Genomic DNA, 16,635 nt, shown 5'->3' with positions numbered 1-16,635 from the left:
CGGTCATGCTGTGTCGGGAGCGAGGAGGACGGCTGTTGACTTCAATATGATGGGAAAGCTGTTCGTAAAAGTTAAGTTAAAGTTAAGTTTCTTTTTTCTGATATCGAGTAACTTAATACATTTGTATTCTTAATGTTTGATATTACATGCATGATAGTTCCTGTTTTTAAACGTATTGTGACCTAAATCCTAATTAGCTCTAGGTTGTAGTTACGACCACCTGTTTAAACCACCTGATAGTGCGTTTTACTGGTTTATTTTATGTAAAGAGAGATTCAGCCCATGAATAGATCGGGGAAAGTGAGGGTGGCTTTTTTTTTTATTTGTTAATTTCTTATATTTTGGTTCACATTAGTTCACTTTTTGTTAAGTAGTTTAATCACACTGTTCACCCAGAGGGCAATAGAATTTTTTTTAATTAAAATATTTTGTCTTATGAGCTGCTATTCTATTTTCGTTAGTTCAAATAAAATATGAATAACAGTCTTGACGCATCGCTGTCAGTGATATTTTGTTATACATATACAGTTAAATATTTTGGGAGTGTTGAGCCATTTCATGACAGCGACACAATGTCGCCAAGTTAGGTAAAATAGCCTACAAAACCATTTTCAATCCCTAACGGAAATCACGATACATAAAATACATAACTACATAATAAATATAGAATGGTGATAACCCAAGTGGCCTAGTTTTCCTTAACATAGTCCTCAGTTTAAACAAAGTTTTTTTTTCTTTGTCAATTAAAAAACTGCAGCATTTAACAAAGTGAAATCCGGCAAAACACAAGAAAGGAACATTTTAAGAGACGCAATTGATAATCTTGGTGTCATCCAGGGAATAGCAGAAAAATAAAGAGAATATGCATGGGTAGCACAATGAAATAATGCATTAACAAGGACTTCTAACATTTATTACAAAAGACGTGCCTGAAATTATTCATGAATAAAGGTAGGAATTGTAAGTCATCGTGAAAATTTGACACGGGATTATACAAATATACAATATAGACTGACTTATATTGGGCTATTACGAATCCCATATAGAAATTCATCAGATTAAAACAAACCATCATTTTAACAATTACTACACAACTTTTTCCACGTATATTATATCATTACTTTACATCGAGGTCCGATCGTGTGCCGTAGAAAATCATCATCTGAGTTTGTACAGCTCTCATACTGCAGATTAATGTCGTGACCGCGCGTCGCTGGATCAGGTCACTGGGCTGCGCATTGCTCGTTCACAGTGACGTGAAGCATGATGGGAGGTGACACTACTGCGCATGCTCTATGGGCCCAATATGCGGAAGTAACCCGGAAGCCTGAGAACTTTTTCGGCGTATGCGCTGGGTGAGCAACTTCCATAGAAATGAATGGGCCGCCATTTTCAGTCCGTTATCCAGTTCTTATAATACATCCATGAGCTGAATTCATTAAAAGTATGCTAACCCCGCTTGGAATGGAGCTAACGTAGATACACCGATCTGGTTGAGCAGATTTAACTCGTTAGTTGTTTTGGTAAACGGTTAGTAGGACGGACTCCACCGCCACCTGGCTGCTGGTTAATGGTTAGCTGGAGTGTTTGGTTGTTAGCGTGTTACCGGCTCAGTTAGCTGACTGCTAGCAGGCGACCGTATATCAACATGGGAGACCTGTTGGATCAACATGACGTGGGTAAGAATAAAGATATGGAGCTCACAGATGTTTACTATAGAAGATAAGATGTGCTACTGTCAGCTAAAACGGTCTGTCATGCTAGTTAAACTGGACAATAAACGTGCATTTCACATAAAAGCAGCTTCTCGTCTGTATGAATGGGGCTGTACAGGTGTTGTAAAGGGTTTACACACATGGAAATTAGTTCCCTACATATGTGTGTATGTGTAAGATCTGATGCATTATAATGAGCATGTTCAGGAAGCCTTGATCTGATCTGAAAGGTGTTGTTTTCATTGTCCAGACTGTGTTTTCATGTCAAATAAATAGATGTGTTTTGCAGAAAAGGCCAAAAACTTCTGGACTGAGGAGGATGTGGACCAGGTTTTCAGTTGGGTATCTGAGTACCTGGACCACCTGAAGAGGGTGGTGAAGAAAAACACGGCCACAGATAAAGGTACGGACCGTGCTCAGCGTTGGTTTGACCCCCCAGCTTTTTAAAAAAGATTTTAGGTGGTCATTTCTGCTCTTCAGATAACTCTTCTTTCAGTCATTTTTTAGACCAGGACCCTTTCCTGGCACGTCTTTAGACCAGGACCGTCTCCTGGCACGTCTTTAGACCAGGACCGTCTCCTGGCACGTCTTTAGACCAGGACCGTCTCCTGGCACGTCTTTAGACCAGGACCGTCTCCCTGCACGTCTTTAGACCAGGACCGTCTCCCGGCACGTCTTTAGACCAGGACCGTCTCCTGGCACGTCTTTAGACCAGGACCGTTTCCTGGCACGTCTTTAGACCAGGACCGTCTCCCTGCACGTCTTTAGACCAGGACCGTCTCCCGGCACGTCTTTAGACCAGGACCGTCTCCTGGCACGTTTTTAGACCAGGACCGTTTCCTGGCACGTCTTTAGACCAGGACCGTTTCCTGGCACGTCTTTAGACCAGGACCGTCTCCCTGCACGTCTTTAGACCAGGACCGTCTCCTGGCACGTCTTTAGACCAGGACCGTTTCCTGGCACGTCTTTATCTCTACGGATGCACGCTGCTGACCTTCACGGCCAGAAATGTCCACGAACAAAAACTGCTGTAAAATCATATTTTTTCTGCAGACCTTCTCAAAACTACTACAACTTCAATAATTAAGACATTTAACCTTTTTAAAAACCCATTTAATTATCTCAATTATTAATTAGTCGTTAGAAAACACAGAACATGAATAATTGTCTTTATAATATCAGGAGGACGGGTCTGCAGGTTTGATTTTATCAGTATTTTATGTGGTATGAAAAACATCCTCTGATAACCTTTGCAACCAAAAAGTGACCCCGGCTTCCATTAAAAACCTTTCCAGTATAAACCGGTTCAGTCTTTAATGTCGTGGCGTTTCATTTGGAAGAAACGTGTCATATTTGACTTTTTTACTGGATTCCAGCAGATTGCACTAGTTTTACAGATGCTGGAAATTCTTGTTGTTCTTTTTGTTTTTTTGGTAGTTATGGAGACGTTTGACCACCAGGGGGTGCCAAGACTTTTTTGTATGTGTGTGTGTGTGTGTTTGTGCATGTGTAATAATTTCCTAATTAACATCAAACATCATATTAAGAATCAGAAATTCAGAAAACCCTTTTAGGGTCTCCTTGTCGTCCCCTGACACCATAACTGACAAATATTACCAGAATTTCCAGCATCTGACTACAATGTAAAACCAGTTTAATCTGGTATAATCTAGTAAAAAAGTTAAATATCATCACTTTTCTTCCAAAATGAAATGCAGACATTAAAGAAAGAACAATTTAAACTTGAATGATGGTGAAATTAAAACTTGTAGTTTTAATGGAAGTCAATGGGACATTTTTGACCCCGAAGGTCAACACTGGAAGTTTCTAATACTACATAAAAAATACAAATGCAGTCAGTTTTGTTGCAGATTTTTGACTCTAATCGCCAACAAACACCCGTCCTCCTCATATTCATTATATGGAAAATAATAAAAATTTTGTGGGGTTGCGTTTTAAGTCCTAATTCTAAATTAAAACAACTGAACTGACATTTAAAAGGTTAAGATTCTGAAAACGACTTGGTAGTTTTGAGCAGGTTTGATGATGTTTAAGGGATTTATGGGAAAAGCAGAGAAAATCTCATTTTCAGTGAGTTTCCAGCAGTTTTTTGCATCTGGACGTCTTCGGCTGCAACGGGCGCCAGAGGAACAAGAATGCGATGCGACGCTTCCTGTTCTGATGTTTGTGTTTCCTGTCCTTCCAGAGTACGTTCAGGCCTTCCGGCTGCTGGAGACTCTGGATTACTCCTCCTCGGTCTCCCTTCAGGACCAGGACTCCTCGGTGGTCCAGGTGGTCATCGGCTCAGGTGAGCTGCTGCCTGCGGAGTTCTCCCATCAAAGCTCGCCGTCCCCCTCTGGCTCCCCACCTCCCCCCATCGATGAGCCAGGCGGCTTGGTGGCGCCCCCCGCTGGCAGGGAGGAGCTGCTGCCTCCTCTGGCTCCGGTCCAGCTGGACTACAAGCCCCACTCCTGCTCCAAGGTAGAGAGGTGATGAAGAGTGTGATAAACATGGAAAGATGGAAACCAACATGGCTGCGGCTGTTTTCTCTGCAGGTCTGCCTGTCCAGGTTACCCAGAATGCCTCAGTCCACGCCTCCGTTCTGGGGTCAGAACCCCCTGAAGGTGCCGCTGCTCTGCGGCTTCAAGAGGCTGAGCGCCATGCCGCTGATGTCATCGCCGGGAGGAGAGGGAGGCTGGGACGAGAAGGAGGCGGACTGGAGCGACTGGGACGTCATTTATAAAACGCCGTGCGGGCAGAGCCTCCGTAACTATGACGACGTCATGTGTTTCCTGGTGGCCACGGAGAGCTACGACATGCTGCAGGTCGGTGGTTTTCATCACAGAGCCCAAACGTCGGAGTCAGCATTTTTAAAATATCACCACACGACAAAACGCGACACTTGTTTTCACTTCAGAGTTCCAGGTAATGAAGTTACATCTGAAACCAGCCACGTGATTCCTGATGTCATGATGCCGGCTCTTCAGCTCTGTGTTCTTTTAATTTAAGACATTTAATTCCTTTTATATCAGCTAGTAGGCGAATCATTTTTTTCTAGCCTTTGTAGGTCATTTGGGACATTTTTGTCCTCTGAGGTCTTTCTTAGCCACCATGTTGGTGGTGGTTCCTCCCCCGCAGGGTCTCGAGTATAATCAGCCTTTTGTATTTAAGCTGGATAATATTACATATTTAGATATATTGCAGTTTTGATTTGGGATTAATAAAGTATTTTTATTTAATTTTATAAAGCAGTTTTTCTTGTTGGGTTTAATTCTTTTCAGCAAAACCTCACGTGTGATTTTACAGAAATTCTTTATTCTGGACCTAAAACCGCACAGAAAGCCACAGCAGAGATAAACGAGATGTTTTCAACCAGCCATTTTTATAACTAAGGTAGCAAATAAAATAGTTTATTTAAAAAACTAATGTTTAAATGTAGAAAAGCTACAAAGTTATAAATTATTTAGATAAAAGTGCAGCAAAAAGTTGATTTTCTCTCAGTGTTTTTTCTTCATGCTTCGACTGAAGAAGCATTTTCCTAAACGAGATGTTTTCTTTTAAGGTAAAGACGCGCTGGTGCAGGTTTATGGGTTTGGTCATTATTTATTACAGTTTGTAAACGTTTCTTTCCGTGTTTCTGAGGTCTGTTCATGTTGTAATAAAGTTTTAACGCAGCTGTAAAATCCTGATTTTATCGTATCGAAGGGAAAACGTGAAAGTTGTCTCGTTTGTCCGATTCGTCCTGCTGCAGGTCGACTTCTTCACCTTCAACCCCTCCATTCAGTTGGACCCTCCCCCTGCGCCGGGCCCTCACCACCCGGAGCAGGACCTGAGCCGGGGGGCGGAGCCGACGCCGGTGGAGCTGTGCGTTGGCGTCGGCGGCGCCCGACCGGCCAACTTCCGTTACAGGAAGGACCGCTGGCCTCACGGCTGCTTCCTGAGCCGCGGCCCCACGCTGTTCCACGCCTGCTGCGACTGCGACGACGGCTGTAGCGACGTGGAGAGCTGCGCCTGCATCGCCATGACGACCGGGGGGCGGGGATACAGCCATCACCGGCTGCTGGAGGCTGTACCGTCGGGGTGAGAGCAGAATCACACAGATCGAAGAAAAGAGCTGCAGGCTGTTCGCATCCTAACTCCTCCTCTTCCTCCTTCCTGTCCTGTTCATCTTCCTCTACCTCATCTTCCTCCTCCTCCTTTGTCCAGGCTGTTTGAATGTGGTCCGTGGTGCGACTGCAACCGGTCTCGCTGCCAGAACCGACTGGTGCAGAGGGGCATCAGAGTCCGCCTTCAGGTCTTCCAGACCGCGGACCGCGGCTGGGGCGTCCGTTGCCGTGACGACCTGGACCGCGGCACATTCGTGTGCATCTACGCAGGTGAGACTAAAGCGGGTTTCGGGTATGACCCAGTACAGGACTCGGACTTGGTCTGACACGCTTTCCTGATCTGAGTCCAGGTGTGGTTCTACAGAGGGCCCCCAGTCCCAACGACCTGCCCCCCCCAAAGCTGTCCAGGGCCGACTTTCCGTCTGACGACGAGGTGGAGGTCGTCACGGAGTGGCTGGCCCCATCGGTGCTGGAGGGGCGGGGCAACCTGTTGGAAACGCCACCTCCTGTTTCCCCAGCAACACCCCTGCACGTCCCTGTGATCCAGAGACCGGCTGAATGCAACGCTGCACCTCCAGAGCTGGAGAAGGTTTGTGTCTGGCTTATCCCCTAACAGGAACCAATCAGAGGGCAGAAACTTTGGTGACATCAGCAGCGAACAGGAAGTGAACATTAAACGTTGTTGCTGGTTTATTTGTTCGTTGTTTTCTTTGATAATAAAAGTAAAAGTGTCGTTCAGGTCCAGGTGGTGATGGTTGGAGGTCCAGAGTCCTCGTCTCCTCCTGCAGGTCAGTCTCAGCCCAACCCCAGCTCACCTGTAACGACTGAAATAAAGTAACGTTGTAAAACGTCGTCCATCAGGTGACCTGGATAACAAGAAGGTTGCCACGACAACAGCAGCCAAGGGCGTGAATGGCGAGTTGAGGGGCAGCCACCTGAGTCTGAAAAGAGCGGCGGTGATGGAGGACGTTTGCTTCGTAGACGGCAGCAAGGAGGGAAACGTGAGCCGGTTCATCAACGTGAGTCCGGTTATCTAATGGTTTCATTTACTTTTCTTTGCATGTTAATGTTGGAAAACATTTAATTTATTTACTTTCCCATTAACACGGCTTCTCATGATCCAGGCAGTAAAAGTTACATTTTTACTTTGATCAAATCGCCCGTCATTTCCTTTTTAATCTAAAGAACGTTTAACAACTATTTTCAAAGAATTCAGTCGCTTCAGCTTATTCAATATTAATTAATGTTAATTTGTTTTTAAGATTTTAACTTATTCTGTTTTATTTATGTGTGTTTATGTTTTTCTGGTTATTGTTTATTTATTTGAGTTTTATTTGATAATTTTATGAGAGTTCTACTGATCCTGTTAGATTGAAGATGGATGGAGTTATGGATGATGGATGGAGTTATGGATGATGGATGGATGGATGATGGATGAATGGATGATGGGTGGATGATGGATGGATGATGGATGGATGGATGGAGTTATGGATGATGGATGGATGATGGGTGGATGGATGATGGGTGGATGGATGGAGTTATGAATGATGGATGGATGGAGTTATGGATGGATGGATGATGGGTGGATGGATGGAGTTATGGATGATGGATGGATGGATGATGGATGGATGATGGGTGGATGGTAGGGTTGGGCGATATGTAAAATTTTTTCAATCGCCTATCGCCAGTCCAGCAAATGGCGATAGGCGATATATTCGCGGACGTGACGTCAGAACTTTTTTGCGCGCTGAACACCTGTTGAAGCAATTTAGAAGACAAAAATTCATTGGACTGAGTTTAAGACAGAAATCTTGTAAACGCAGTTGGCTACTAGGTTAAACGAAAAAAGAAGCCAGAATCTTTTTTGCACCACTGTGGTTATTTATTGTTTTAATGGAAGCGCACATGCTCCCAGCCCAAGGAGTTAATTTTATTTTCTATTGTTTTAGGTTAATCTATTGTTTCATTCACTTGGCCGAGTTTGAAAAATTGAATCACTGTAAAGACCCCATAAATAGGCTACAGTTATAGGTGAAAATAAAGAAGTTGGTCTTTGATTCCCACCATTGTGGTTATTGATTAAATAAACGTAATTAATTTCCGAGTAGCCTACTTCTGTCATTTTTTCTTTCTGTTAAGTTTGAGTAGCCTAAATTGGTGGAGGCAGGTCACAGGCGGGGTGGGAGGTTATGCACGGTCCTTTAGTGTGTGCGCGTGTGCACGAGACTTCTGAAAGAAGGCAGCACCAGGTATGGAGAGAGGCTGGATGATGGAAAAAAAAAAAAAAAAACTCCCGACACCTGCTGCACGAGCCACAGCGTGCGCCTGCGTTGTAGCTAACTAAACGTGTTGGCTCATGTACATACATACATATATATATCTCTCTTAATATCGCTCTTATATAAACGATCGTCGAATGGCTCAGCCTATCGTCGATGGTCGATACATTCGTTCAATCGCCCAACCCTAGTGGATGGATGGAGTTATGGATGATGGATGGATGGATGATTGATGGATGGATGATGGGTGGATGGATGGAGTTATGGATGATGGGTGGATGGATGGAGTTAAGGATGATGGATGGATGGATGATAGATGGATGATGGGTGGATGGATGATGGGTGGATGGATGGAGTTATGGATGATGGGTGGATGGATGGAGTTATGGATGATGGGTGGATGGATGGAGTTATGGATGATGGATGGATGGAATTATGGATGATGGATGGATGGATGGATGGAGTTATGGCTGATGGATGGATGATGATGGATGGATGATGGGTGGATGGATGGAGTTATGGATGATGGATGGATGATGGATGGATGGATGGAGTTATGGATGATGGATGGATGGATGATGGATGGATGATGGGTGGATGGATGGAGTTATGGATGATGGATGGATGGATGATGGATGGATGATGGGTGGATGGATGATGGGTGGATGGATGGAGTTATGGATGATGGGTGGATGGATGATGGATGGATGGATGGATGATGGATGGATGGATGGATGGAGTTATGGATGATGGATGGATGGATGATGGATGGATGATGGGTGGATGGATGGAGTTATGGATGATGGATGGATGGATGATGGATGGATGGATGGAGTTATGGATGATGGATGGATGGATGATGGATGGATGATGGGTGGATGGATGATGGGTGGATGGATGGAGTTATGGATGATGGATGGATGGATGATGGATGGATGGATGGAGTTATGGATGGATGATGGATGGATGGAGTTATGGATGATGGATGGATGGATGGAGTTATGGATGATGGGTGGATGGATGATGGATGGATGGATGATGGATGGATGGATGGAGTTATGGATGATGGATGGATGGATGATGGGTGGATGGATGGAGTTATGGATGATGGATGGATGGATGATGGATGGATGATGGATGGATGGAGTTATGGATGATGGATGGATGGATGGAGTTATGGATGATGGATGGATGGATGGATGGATGATGGATGGATGATGGATGGATGATGGATGGATGGATGGAGTTATGGATGATGGGTGGATGGATGGAGTTATGGATGATGGATGGATGATGGATGGATGGAGTTATGGATGATGGATGGATGGATGATGGATGGATGATGGGTGGATGGATGATGGGTGGATGGATGGAGTTATGGATGATGGGTGGATGGATGGAGTTATGGATGATGGATGGATGATGGATGGATGGAGTTATGGATGATGGAGGGATGGATGATGGATGGATGATGGGTGGATGGATGGAGTTATGGATGATGGGTGAATGGATGATGGGTGGATGGATGGAGTTATGGATGATGGGTGGATGGATGGATGGATGATGGATGGATGATGGGTGGATGGATGGAGTTATGGATGATGGGTGGATGGATGGATGGATGATGGATGGATGATGGGTGGATGGATGGAGTTATGGATGATGGATGGATGGATGATGGATGGATGATGGATGGATGGATGGAGTTATGGATGATGGGTGGATGGATGGATGGATGATGGATGGATGATGGGTGGATGGATGGAGTTATGGATGATGGATGGATGGATGATGGATGGAGTTATGGATGATGGATGGATGGATGGAGTTATGGATGATGGATGGATGGATGATGGATGGATGATGGGTGGATGGATGATGGGTGGATGGATGGAGTTATGGATGGATGGATGATGGATGGATGATGGGTGGATGGATGGAGTTATGGATGATGGGTGGATGGATGGAGTTATGGATGATGGGTGGATGGATGGATGGATGGATGATGGATGGATGATGGGTGGATGGATGGAGTTATGGATGATGGGTGGATGGATGGATGGATGATGGATGGATGATGGGTGGATGGATGGAGTTATGGATGATGGATGGATGGATGATGGATGGATGGATGGAGTTATGGATGATGGGTGGATGGATGGATGGATGATGGGTGGATGGATGGAGTTATGGATGATGGATGGATGGATGATGGATGGATGGATGGAGTTATGGATGATGGATGGATGGATGATGGATGATGGATGGATGGATGGAGTTATGGATGATGGATGGATGATGGGTGGATGGATGATGGGTGGATGGATGGAGTTATGGATGATGGATGGATGGATGATGGATGGATGATGGATGGATGGAGTTATGGATGATGGATGGATGATGGATGGATGGATGATGGAGTTATGGATGATGGATGGATGATGGATGGATGGATGGAGTTATGGATGATGGATGGATGATGGATGGAGTTATGGATGATGGATGGATGATGGATGGATGGATGGAGTTATGGATGATGGATGGATGATGGATGGAGTTATGGATGATGGATGGATGGATGGAGTTATGGATGATGGATGGATGATGGAGTTTAATATTTTTTAGTTTAAATAAATTTGTATAAAATTTATATATTTTTAATCTTATTTGTTCTAAATATTTTTCCTTCAGATTTTAGAATTATTTCTGTTTTTTTTTACTCTGCTATTTTCCGGTATTTTCCAGACGCCGGGTTTTGTCTCCGAGCTGTTTCCGTAGTAACTTGGTTGCTGAGTTTCTGATGCTGACATCTTGATCTTTGATCTGCAGCACAGCTGCCAGCCGAACCTGTTCATCCAGAACGTCTTCACCGACTCCCACGACCCCGACTTCCCCGTCGCTGCCTTCTTCACCAGCAGGTGAGGAAGACGAGTCGGATTCTCGCGACTCTTGTTGTTACTGCTGGTCGTTGTCATGACTACTGTGTGTTTTCCATGTCAGGGTGGTGAAGGCCGGCACCGAGCTCACCTGGAATTACTGCGCTGATGCAGACGCCGCCGGGCAGAAACAGGAAGTACCGTGTCTCTGCCATAGCGACGGTTGCCGTGGATGGCTTCACCTCGAGGAGAACCTGTGTGACGTCTGTGATGCTGAAGGTGCTGCAGGGATGGAGGCTTCCTGATTCTCTGCACATCTAAATGTAGTTTTGAAGTAAAATTCACTTTTTCTACTGAAGTTTGTAATAAAATATTTTCAGATTTAACTCAAATCAGACTGAGATGTTTTATTCAGTAAACGTGAAGTACAGTAAAAGACCATTTTCTTATAGTTATTAAATTAAAGGACACGGTGAAAGAAGCAGCAATGTGAACTAGTTTGTGGAAAGCATGGACGGCGTGTCCTGCAGACTAAAGAGGAGAGGGAGCATCCAGCTTGTTATCAGTGGACAGGTGAAAAGCTGCATCTCTGATGGGATGGGGCTGCATTAGTGCCTATGGCGTGGGCAGCTTCCACATCTGTGAAGCTCCATCAATGCTGAAAAGTACATGGAGGTTTTAGAGCAACATCTGCTCCCATCCAGACAACGTCTCTTTCAGGGAAGACCTTGCAGATTTCAGCAAGACGATGCTGAACCACATCCTGCATCCATCACAGCAGCATGGCTTCACAGGAGAAGAGTCCGGCTGCTGAACTGGCCTGCCTGCAGTCCAGACCTTTCACCAGTACACAACATCTGGAGCATCATGGAAGCAGAAATCCAGCAACCAAAGTCCAGGACTGTAGAGCAGCTAGAATCCTGCATCAGACCAGAATGGGACGACATTCCTCTCCTAAAACTCCAGCAACTGGTCTCCTCACTTCCCAGATGTTTCCAGACATGTTAGAAGAAGAGATGCTACACCAGGGTTTAACTTTTAAAGTTTCTACTGTTAAAGTTCCCAGTTTTGACTTCTTATGAATTTTTTAATAGAAAAATATTTTCATATTATTCTATTTTGTTTTTCCAAATGTGATTAAACTTTCTCTGTTTCATATAGTTTATAATTTCATTTGTCGCGTTTTCTTAAAACCCACACAGCGCTTTTATTTGAGAAGGCGCTTGCTTCCTGTCATCATTGTTCCTGCTTTTAATGTGAAACTCCAGACCGGAAGCTATGTGGTTGTTTATATCGGCTCCTCTCTTCCGACTCACCGACTGTCCTCCAAACAGCGACACCGACCATGAGCGCTCTCCTTCGCCCCGTCCTCCTCCTCCTCCTCCTCCTCGGGCTCTCCTCGGCCTCCGTCTGCAGGTTCCAGATCCCTCCGCACGACCAGGTGGCCCAGGTCGCGCGCTTCATTGCCCACCACTGCAACTGGGCCTCCATGGCCACGATATCCACTCACAAGCCGGTGGTGGGTCAGCCGTTCTCCAACGTGTTCTCGTTCAGCGACGGACCCCCCGGGACCAGCTCCGGGGTGCCCTACATGTACTTGACCCGCATGGAGATCTCCGTCCAGGACCTGGAGGTAACTGCACGAGACCACAGGGGTTCTCCACAAAACTTTATTTAAAACATTTACCCCGCTGTACAGGCAAAATAAAAAAGTTTTAAATCTGCTCATCTGATTCACTAATTCAACAGGTTAACAATAGAAACGTAGTTCATGTCATTACGTCTGATGTCACGTAACTCGGCATTACTCAGCAGGTTCTACACACAGTGACTCAGCAGTTTGCGGTCACGTGACATTAAGCAGCAGTTTCAGTCACATTTTAATGACTCAGCATCGAACTGCTGACACAGTTAAATAAATAAATAAATCTTCTTTTTTTCAGTCTGATCATTTTAATAAAATAAAATATTTAACTAATTCTTGCAGGAAACTAGTTTTATTTTAATTTAAATCTTTCATAATATTAATAAGTAAAATCTTCAAGCTTTAATTATTTTTCCTGTTCTTGTCGATGTAAATAACACTTGTCTTTGGCGGGAGGTCTGCTGGATGAGGCGTCTGCGTTGCCATGGTTACTGCGCGGTCATGTGACCTCCTGGCTGATGTGGGACATCCAGTGACAGAAATAAAGCGTCTAATTGTGGAGAATAAGGAGCAGAGTTTCTTCTTGACAAAGTTGCTGAAGTAAATGTCAGCCATTACGACCTGTGCTTACCTGTGAGGAGCACGCCTCACCTGTCCGGCCCCCTCTCGTCTCTGCAGGTGAACCCTGAGGCGTCGCTGTCCATGTCTCTGGCTCAGACCGATTACTGCCGCCAGCAGGGCTTTGACCCTCAGAGTCCGCTCTGCGCCCACATCATCCTGTCAGGATCCGTGATCCAGGTACACACACATAAACACACACATCTGTTCCCACCTGTGTTTCATTCTAACCGCTCGCATGCCCCGCCCCCTTCCTGCTGACCAGGTGAACGGGACGGAGGCGGACTTCGCTAAGAAAGCTCTGTTCAGCCGACACCCAGAGATGATCGACTGGCCGACGGACCACGACTGGTTCTTCGCCAAGTTCAACATCACTCAGGTACCAGCACATCAGCTCTGACATCACAGCTGCTCGGCCAATCAGATGGCAGGAAGTGCTCCATGTTCCTGTTCTCCTGTGTCCAGGTGTGGGTGCTGGACTACTTTGGGGGGATAAAGACGGTGACTCCAGAGGATTATTTCCAGGCGCCGCCACACAGGAAGTACTGATGGTGAGAGCTGCTGGTTGTTGTAGTTCTAAGCTTCTGCTTGTAGTCCTTCATGCCGGCTTCAGGAAGGACCTGAAGAGTCCGACCTGCTTCCTTTTTACAGTTTCAGGCTAATTTAACACCGAACATGAGACAGGAAGTCTTTTTGTTTTCAAAGTATAATTTTTCATAGTGAATTAGAATAAATCTCTTTAGTTTAACATGCTAAAATCAGTCACTGCTGCCACTTAAATTATATATTTAGTTGTTTTTGTAATTGTGAAAATTAGCCTTTTGAATGTTTAGATTTTCTGATACATTAGATTTTTATTTGCATCAGACTCGGCGTTTATGTTCTTAAACTACGTTTTCTGTTATTTTACTCATTTCAACATGTATCTTTACTTATTATACATTTTATATAAATTCTATCATTAATTTGATTGTTTTTCTTATAAACATTATTTTATTTCACTTATAAATTCATTTTAAAACAAATTATTTTATTTTTACTGCTTTAAAGTGAAATTTTGGATGTTGAATCAAAGCGTGATCACGTGTTGAGATAAACGAATCATTACTTTAAGTTTATTCAGTTTTCTGGGTTAAAACCTGTAAATTTGTACAACACAGTAATTCTTCTTTTTTTAAGGAACATGGCCAGAAGTCACGTTTAAGACATTTTCACTCAGATTTGAAGTATTTTCTATCAGAAGAAGAAGAGTGGAGGCAGGTTTTAGTATTTTATGTCAGAATTTTCAGTGTTTGCTGTCTTTTGTCTTGTTTCTGTTCAGGAATCAAACGCTCGGCATGTGGTCGGTGGACCAAGACGACGTCCATGCGATGCTGACGCCTTCTTCGGGAGCTCACAGATTATTTTTGTATCAACGTTTTCACGTCTCGGATCAGCGATCAGAACCGTTTCTGATCAGTTGTGTGATTATTTTTCTGTGAAGGGACAGTTGTTGTGCTGGAGTTTGTCCACTAGAGGGAGCCAGCAACAGCTTTAAGAGCCATAAGAAGCACTTTATAGTTCAGACTTTCAGCTTTTACTTTCTTTTATTATGTTCATATAAACTAACAAAGCTGTGTTTGCTTTTCTTCTTCTCTGGTTTTCATCGCGTTAAAGGACTAATGTGTGATTGACAGGATTTTCACCTTCTCCTGGTTTTTGGCTCCAAACTGCCAGACATCCAGGTTCAGAGAAGATTCAGAGAACATCAGAATTTACTTCCAGTTTTTTCAACCTTTCAGAGTTTCTCCCATGACCATGACCTACCATGGCCGTTTGACCTGGCGGGTGGTCTGTTTTTTTAGTAAAACTTCACGTTGAAAACTTGACGTGTTGCAGCATTAAACAGCTTCAAATTTTTATTTTAATATCTGGAGAAAACCAGTGCCTAAATTATTTTATGCTGCGTGTGGGCGGGGCTATATGTGGGCGGGGCTATATATGGGCGGGGTTTGTGTGTTTTTATACTAATTAACTTGACGTCCTGCTTTTCATACAACCAGCACTGTGACATATTACTTTTTGAGAAAATAAATATTTGTTTAAAACAACTTGTTCTCCTTTTTTCCACAAACTCTAAACAAACACTTTTAATCTGTATGAAAATGTCTGTACTTCTACAATCATACATCACACACACATGGCGGAATCTGCAAGGAGCAAGTAGAGGTTTAGTGTCTCACCTCAACATGAGCTTTCTGGCCGGAAATCGAACCAGCAACCTTTGGGCAACAGGACGACCGCTCTACCCACTGAGCCATGCTGCCCTGTGCTTTCTTAATGGTTTCTTCCAGAAGTGGAAAATTTTGAATATGTGTTATTTCTTTAGTCTTGGTCCAAACACTAGCGCCTGTTTCCTTATTAAAGTTTAAAAAACTCAGTTTCCAAACGTACCGACAGTCAAATCAAAGTCAGATTTACACAAAAACGTTTGATAAGATTTAATGTAGGAGTTCCAGATCAACACCAGCAGCAACTTCACCAAAACGCGAGTAAAATCTCAGTAAAGCACAAACTACTGATTAACACATCCTGAAAATAAATTTTACCAGCACCACAACGACCATCTGAGCCTCGACTGGAGGCCGGGTTCGCCACGCCGGCTTCCTCCGGTCCAAAGACCTGCATGTGGGCTTATCTGGTCCCCTGTGAGTGACTGGTTTCTGGTCCAGTGTGGACCAGTCTGGACGCTGCTGGGACAGACTCTAGTCCCCAGGACTATGTGAGTGGAAGTGGGGTGAGTAAACGATTGGATTCCCCTCCCAGAATAATCCAGGACCTTCTGATGGTGTGAGCTGATGCCAGATTTATTTCCCAGAAATATTGTTATAATAAATAATCAAGCAAACACTTGGTTCCATGTTTACGGGGTTAAAGTTTTGTTGTTACAGCACTAAAGCAGTCATTTACCTCAAACTACAAAGACTGAAAAGCTGACGTTCGCTACCAAAAGTTTTACTTTTCTCTGCTGTTTTTTCCAGTTTCCTACAGCTGAATACTGAATAAACTACGGTCGTCATGCTCGGCTACACCCTGGCTGCTCCATCTCGACTCCACCAGGTTTCATGTTGGTTTGGTACTTTTCTTTTTTACCTCTGTGTCTTTATCAGGCTCTTAAAGCCTGAAACAATGTTCAGGCAAAGTTACAGGAGAACAGGAGGATGTTTTAAACACTTTTACTGACTCTGTTCATCTTGCAGAGTCACAGGTAGAAAAAATAAAGGCAGAATTTGTGGTGAAAATGTTGGATGAATGTGAGCGTTGTGCAGGAAGAAGACGCATGAAGAGGAGAAGGTTGAAACTCTTCCACAGTGATTGAGGGGACTGGTTAATGAAACGGCTGAAAGCTACGAGGAC

General features: G+C 44.2%; 3 protein-coding genes across 4 annotated transcripts in view; 2 read left to right on the top strand and 1 right to left on the bottom strand.

The window, feature by feature from the left end:
- Positions 1 to 16,635, bottom strand: part of LOC121635255 (NLR family CARD domain-containing protein 3-like) — a 1,000,352-nt gene that overhangs the window by 222,713 nt on the left and 761,004 nt on the right. The window lies entirely within an intron of this gene.
- On the top strand, positions 1,433 to 11,379 carry setdb2 (SET domain bifurcated histone lysine methyltransferase 2). 2 transcript variants are annotated; one of them, XM_041978408.1, is made up of 11 exons: positions 1,433 to 1,679; positions 2,005 to 2,118; positions 3,922 to 4,196; positions 4,271 to 4,540; positions 5,467 to 5,795; positions 5,922 to 6,091; positions 6,172 to 6,410; positions 6,561 to 6,609; positions 6,683 to 6,840; positions 10,930 to 11,018; positions 11,101 to 11,379. In XM_041978408.1, exons 1-11 carry the CDS (start codon positions 1,649 to 1,651, stop codon positions 11,279 to 11,281), a joined length of 1,905 nt encoding a protein of 634 aa, XP_041834342.1. In that variant the 5' UTR covers positions 1,433 to 1,648; the 3' UTR covers positions 11,282 to 11,379. The 2 variants fall into 2 exon arrangements, with proteins under 2 accessions (XP_041834342.1, XP_041834343.1); XM_041978409.1 differs by lacking the exon at positions 11,101 to 11,379 and having other exon boundaries at positions 10,846 to 10,978.
- On the top strand, positions 12,251 to 15,326 carry creg1 (cellular repressor of E1A-stimulated genes 1). The gene is made up of 5 exons (XM_041978454.1): positions 12,251 to 12,609; positions 13,300 to 13,419; positions 13,505 to 13,618; positions 13,705 to 13,790; positions 14,561 to 15,326. Exons 1-4 carry the CDS (start codon positions 12,322 to 12,324, stop codon positions 13,786 to 13,788), a joined length of 606 nt encoding a protein of 201 aa, XP_041834388.1. The 5' UTR covers positions 12,251 to 12,321; the 3' UTR covers positions 13,789 to 13,790; positions 14,561 to 15,326.

The sequence above is a fragment of the Melanotaenia boesemani genome, chromosome 24 (genome assembly GCF_017639745.1).
Source record: "Melanotaenia boesemani isolate fMelBoe1 chromosome 24, fMelBoe1.pri, whole genome shotgun sequence".
Taxonomy (NCBI): Eukaryota; Metazoa; Chordata; class Actinopteri; order Atheriniformes; family Melanotaeniidae; genus Melanotaenia; species Melanotaenia boesemani.
The sequence above is the reverse complement of the archived record's forward strand: the minus strand, read 5'-3'. Positions and strand labels throughout refer to the sequence as shown.

What these genes read in the sequence shown, in the direction of transcription:
- creg1 (XM_041978454.1), top strand. Translation starts at nt 12,322, where the DNA reads ATGAGCGCTCTCCTTCGCCCCGTCCTCCTCCTCCTCCTCCTCCTCGGG. An exon ending in TCTCCGTCCAGGACCTGGAG is followed by an intron (nt 12,610 to 13,299) that starts GTAACTGCACGA and finishes TCGTCTCTGCAG; the next exon opens with GTGAACCCTGAGGCGTCGCT. An exon ending in TGTCAGGATCCGTGATCCAG is followed by an intron (nt 13,420 to 13,504) that starts GTACACACACAT and finishes CCTGCTGACCAG; the next exon opens with GTGAACGGGACGGAGGCGGA.
- setdb2 (XM_041978408.1), top strand. Translation starts at nt 1,649, where the DNA reads ATGGGAGACCTGTTGGATCAACATGACGTGG. An exon ending in AAACACGGCCACAGATAAAG is followed by an intron (nt 2,119 to 3,921) that starts GTACGGACCGTG and finishes CTGTCCTTCCAG; the next exon opens with AGTACGTTCAGGCCTTCCGG. An exon ending in CACCTCCAGAGCTGGAGAAG is followed by an intron (nt 6,411 to 6,560) that starts GTTTGTGTCTGG and finishes AGTGTCGTTCAG; the next exon opens with GTCCAGGTGGTGATGGTTGG.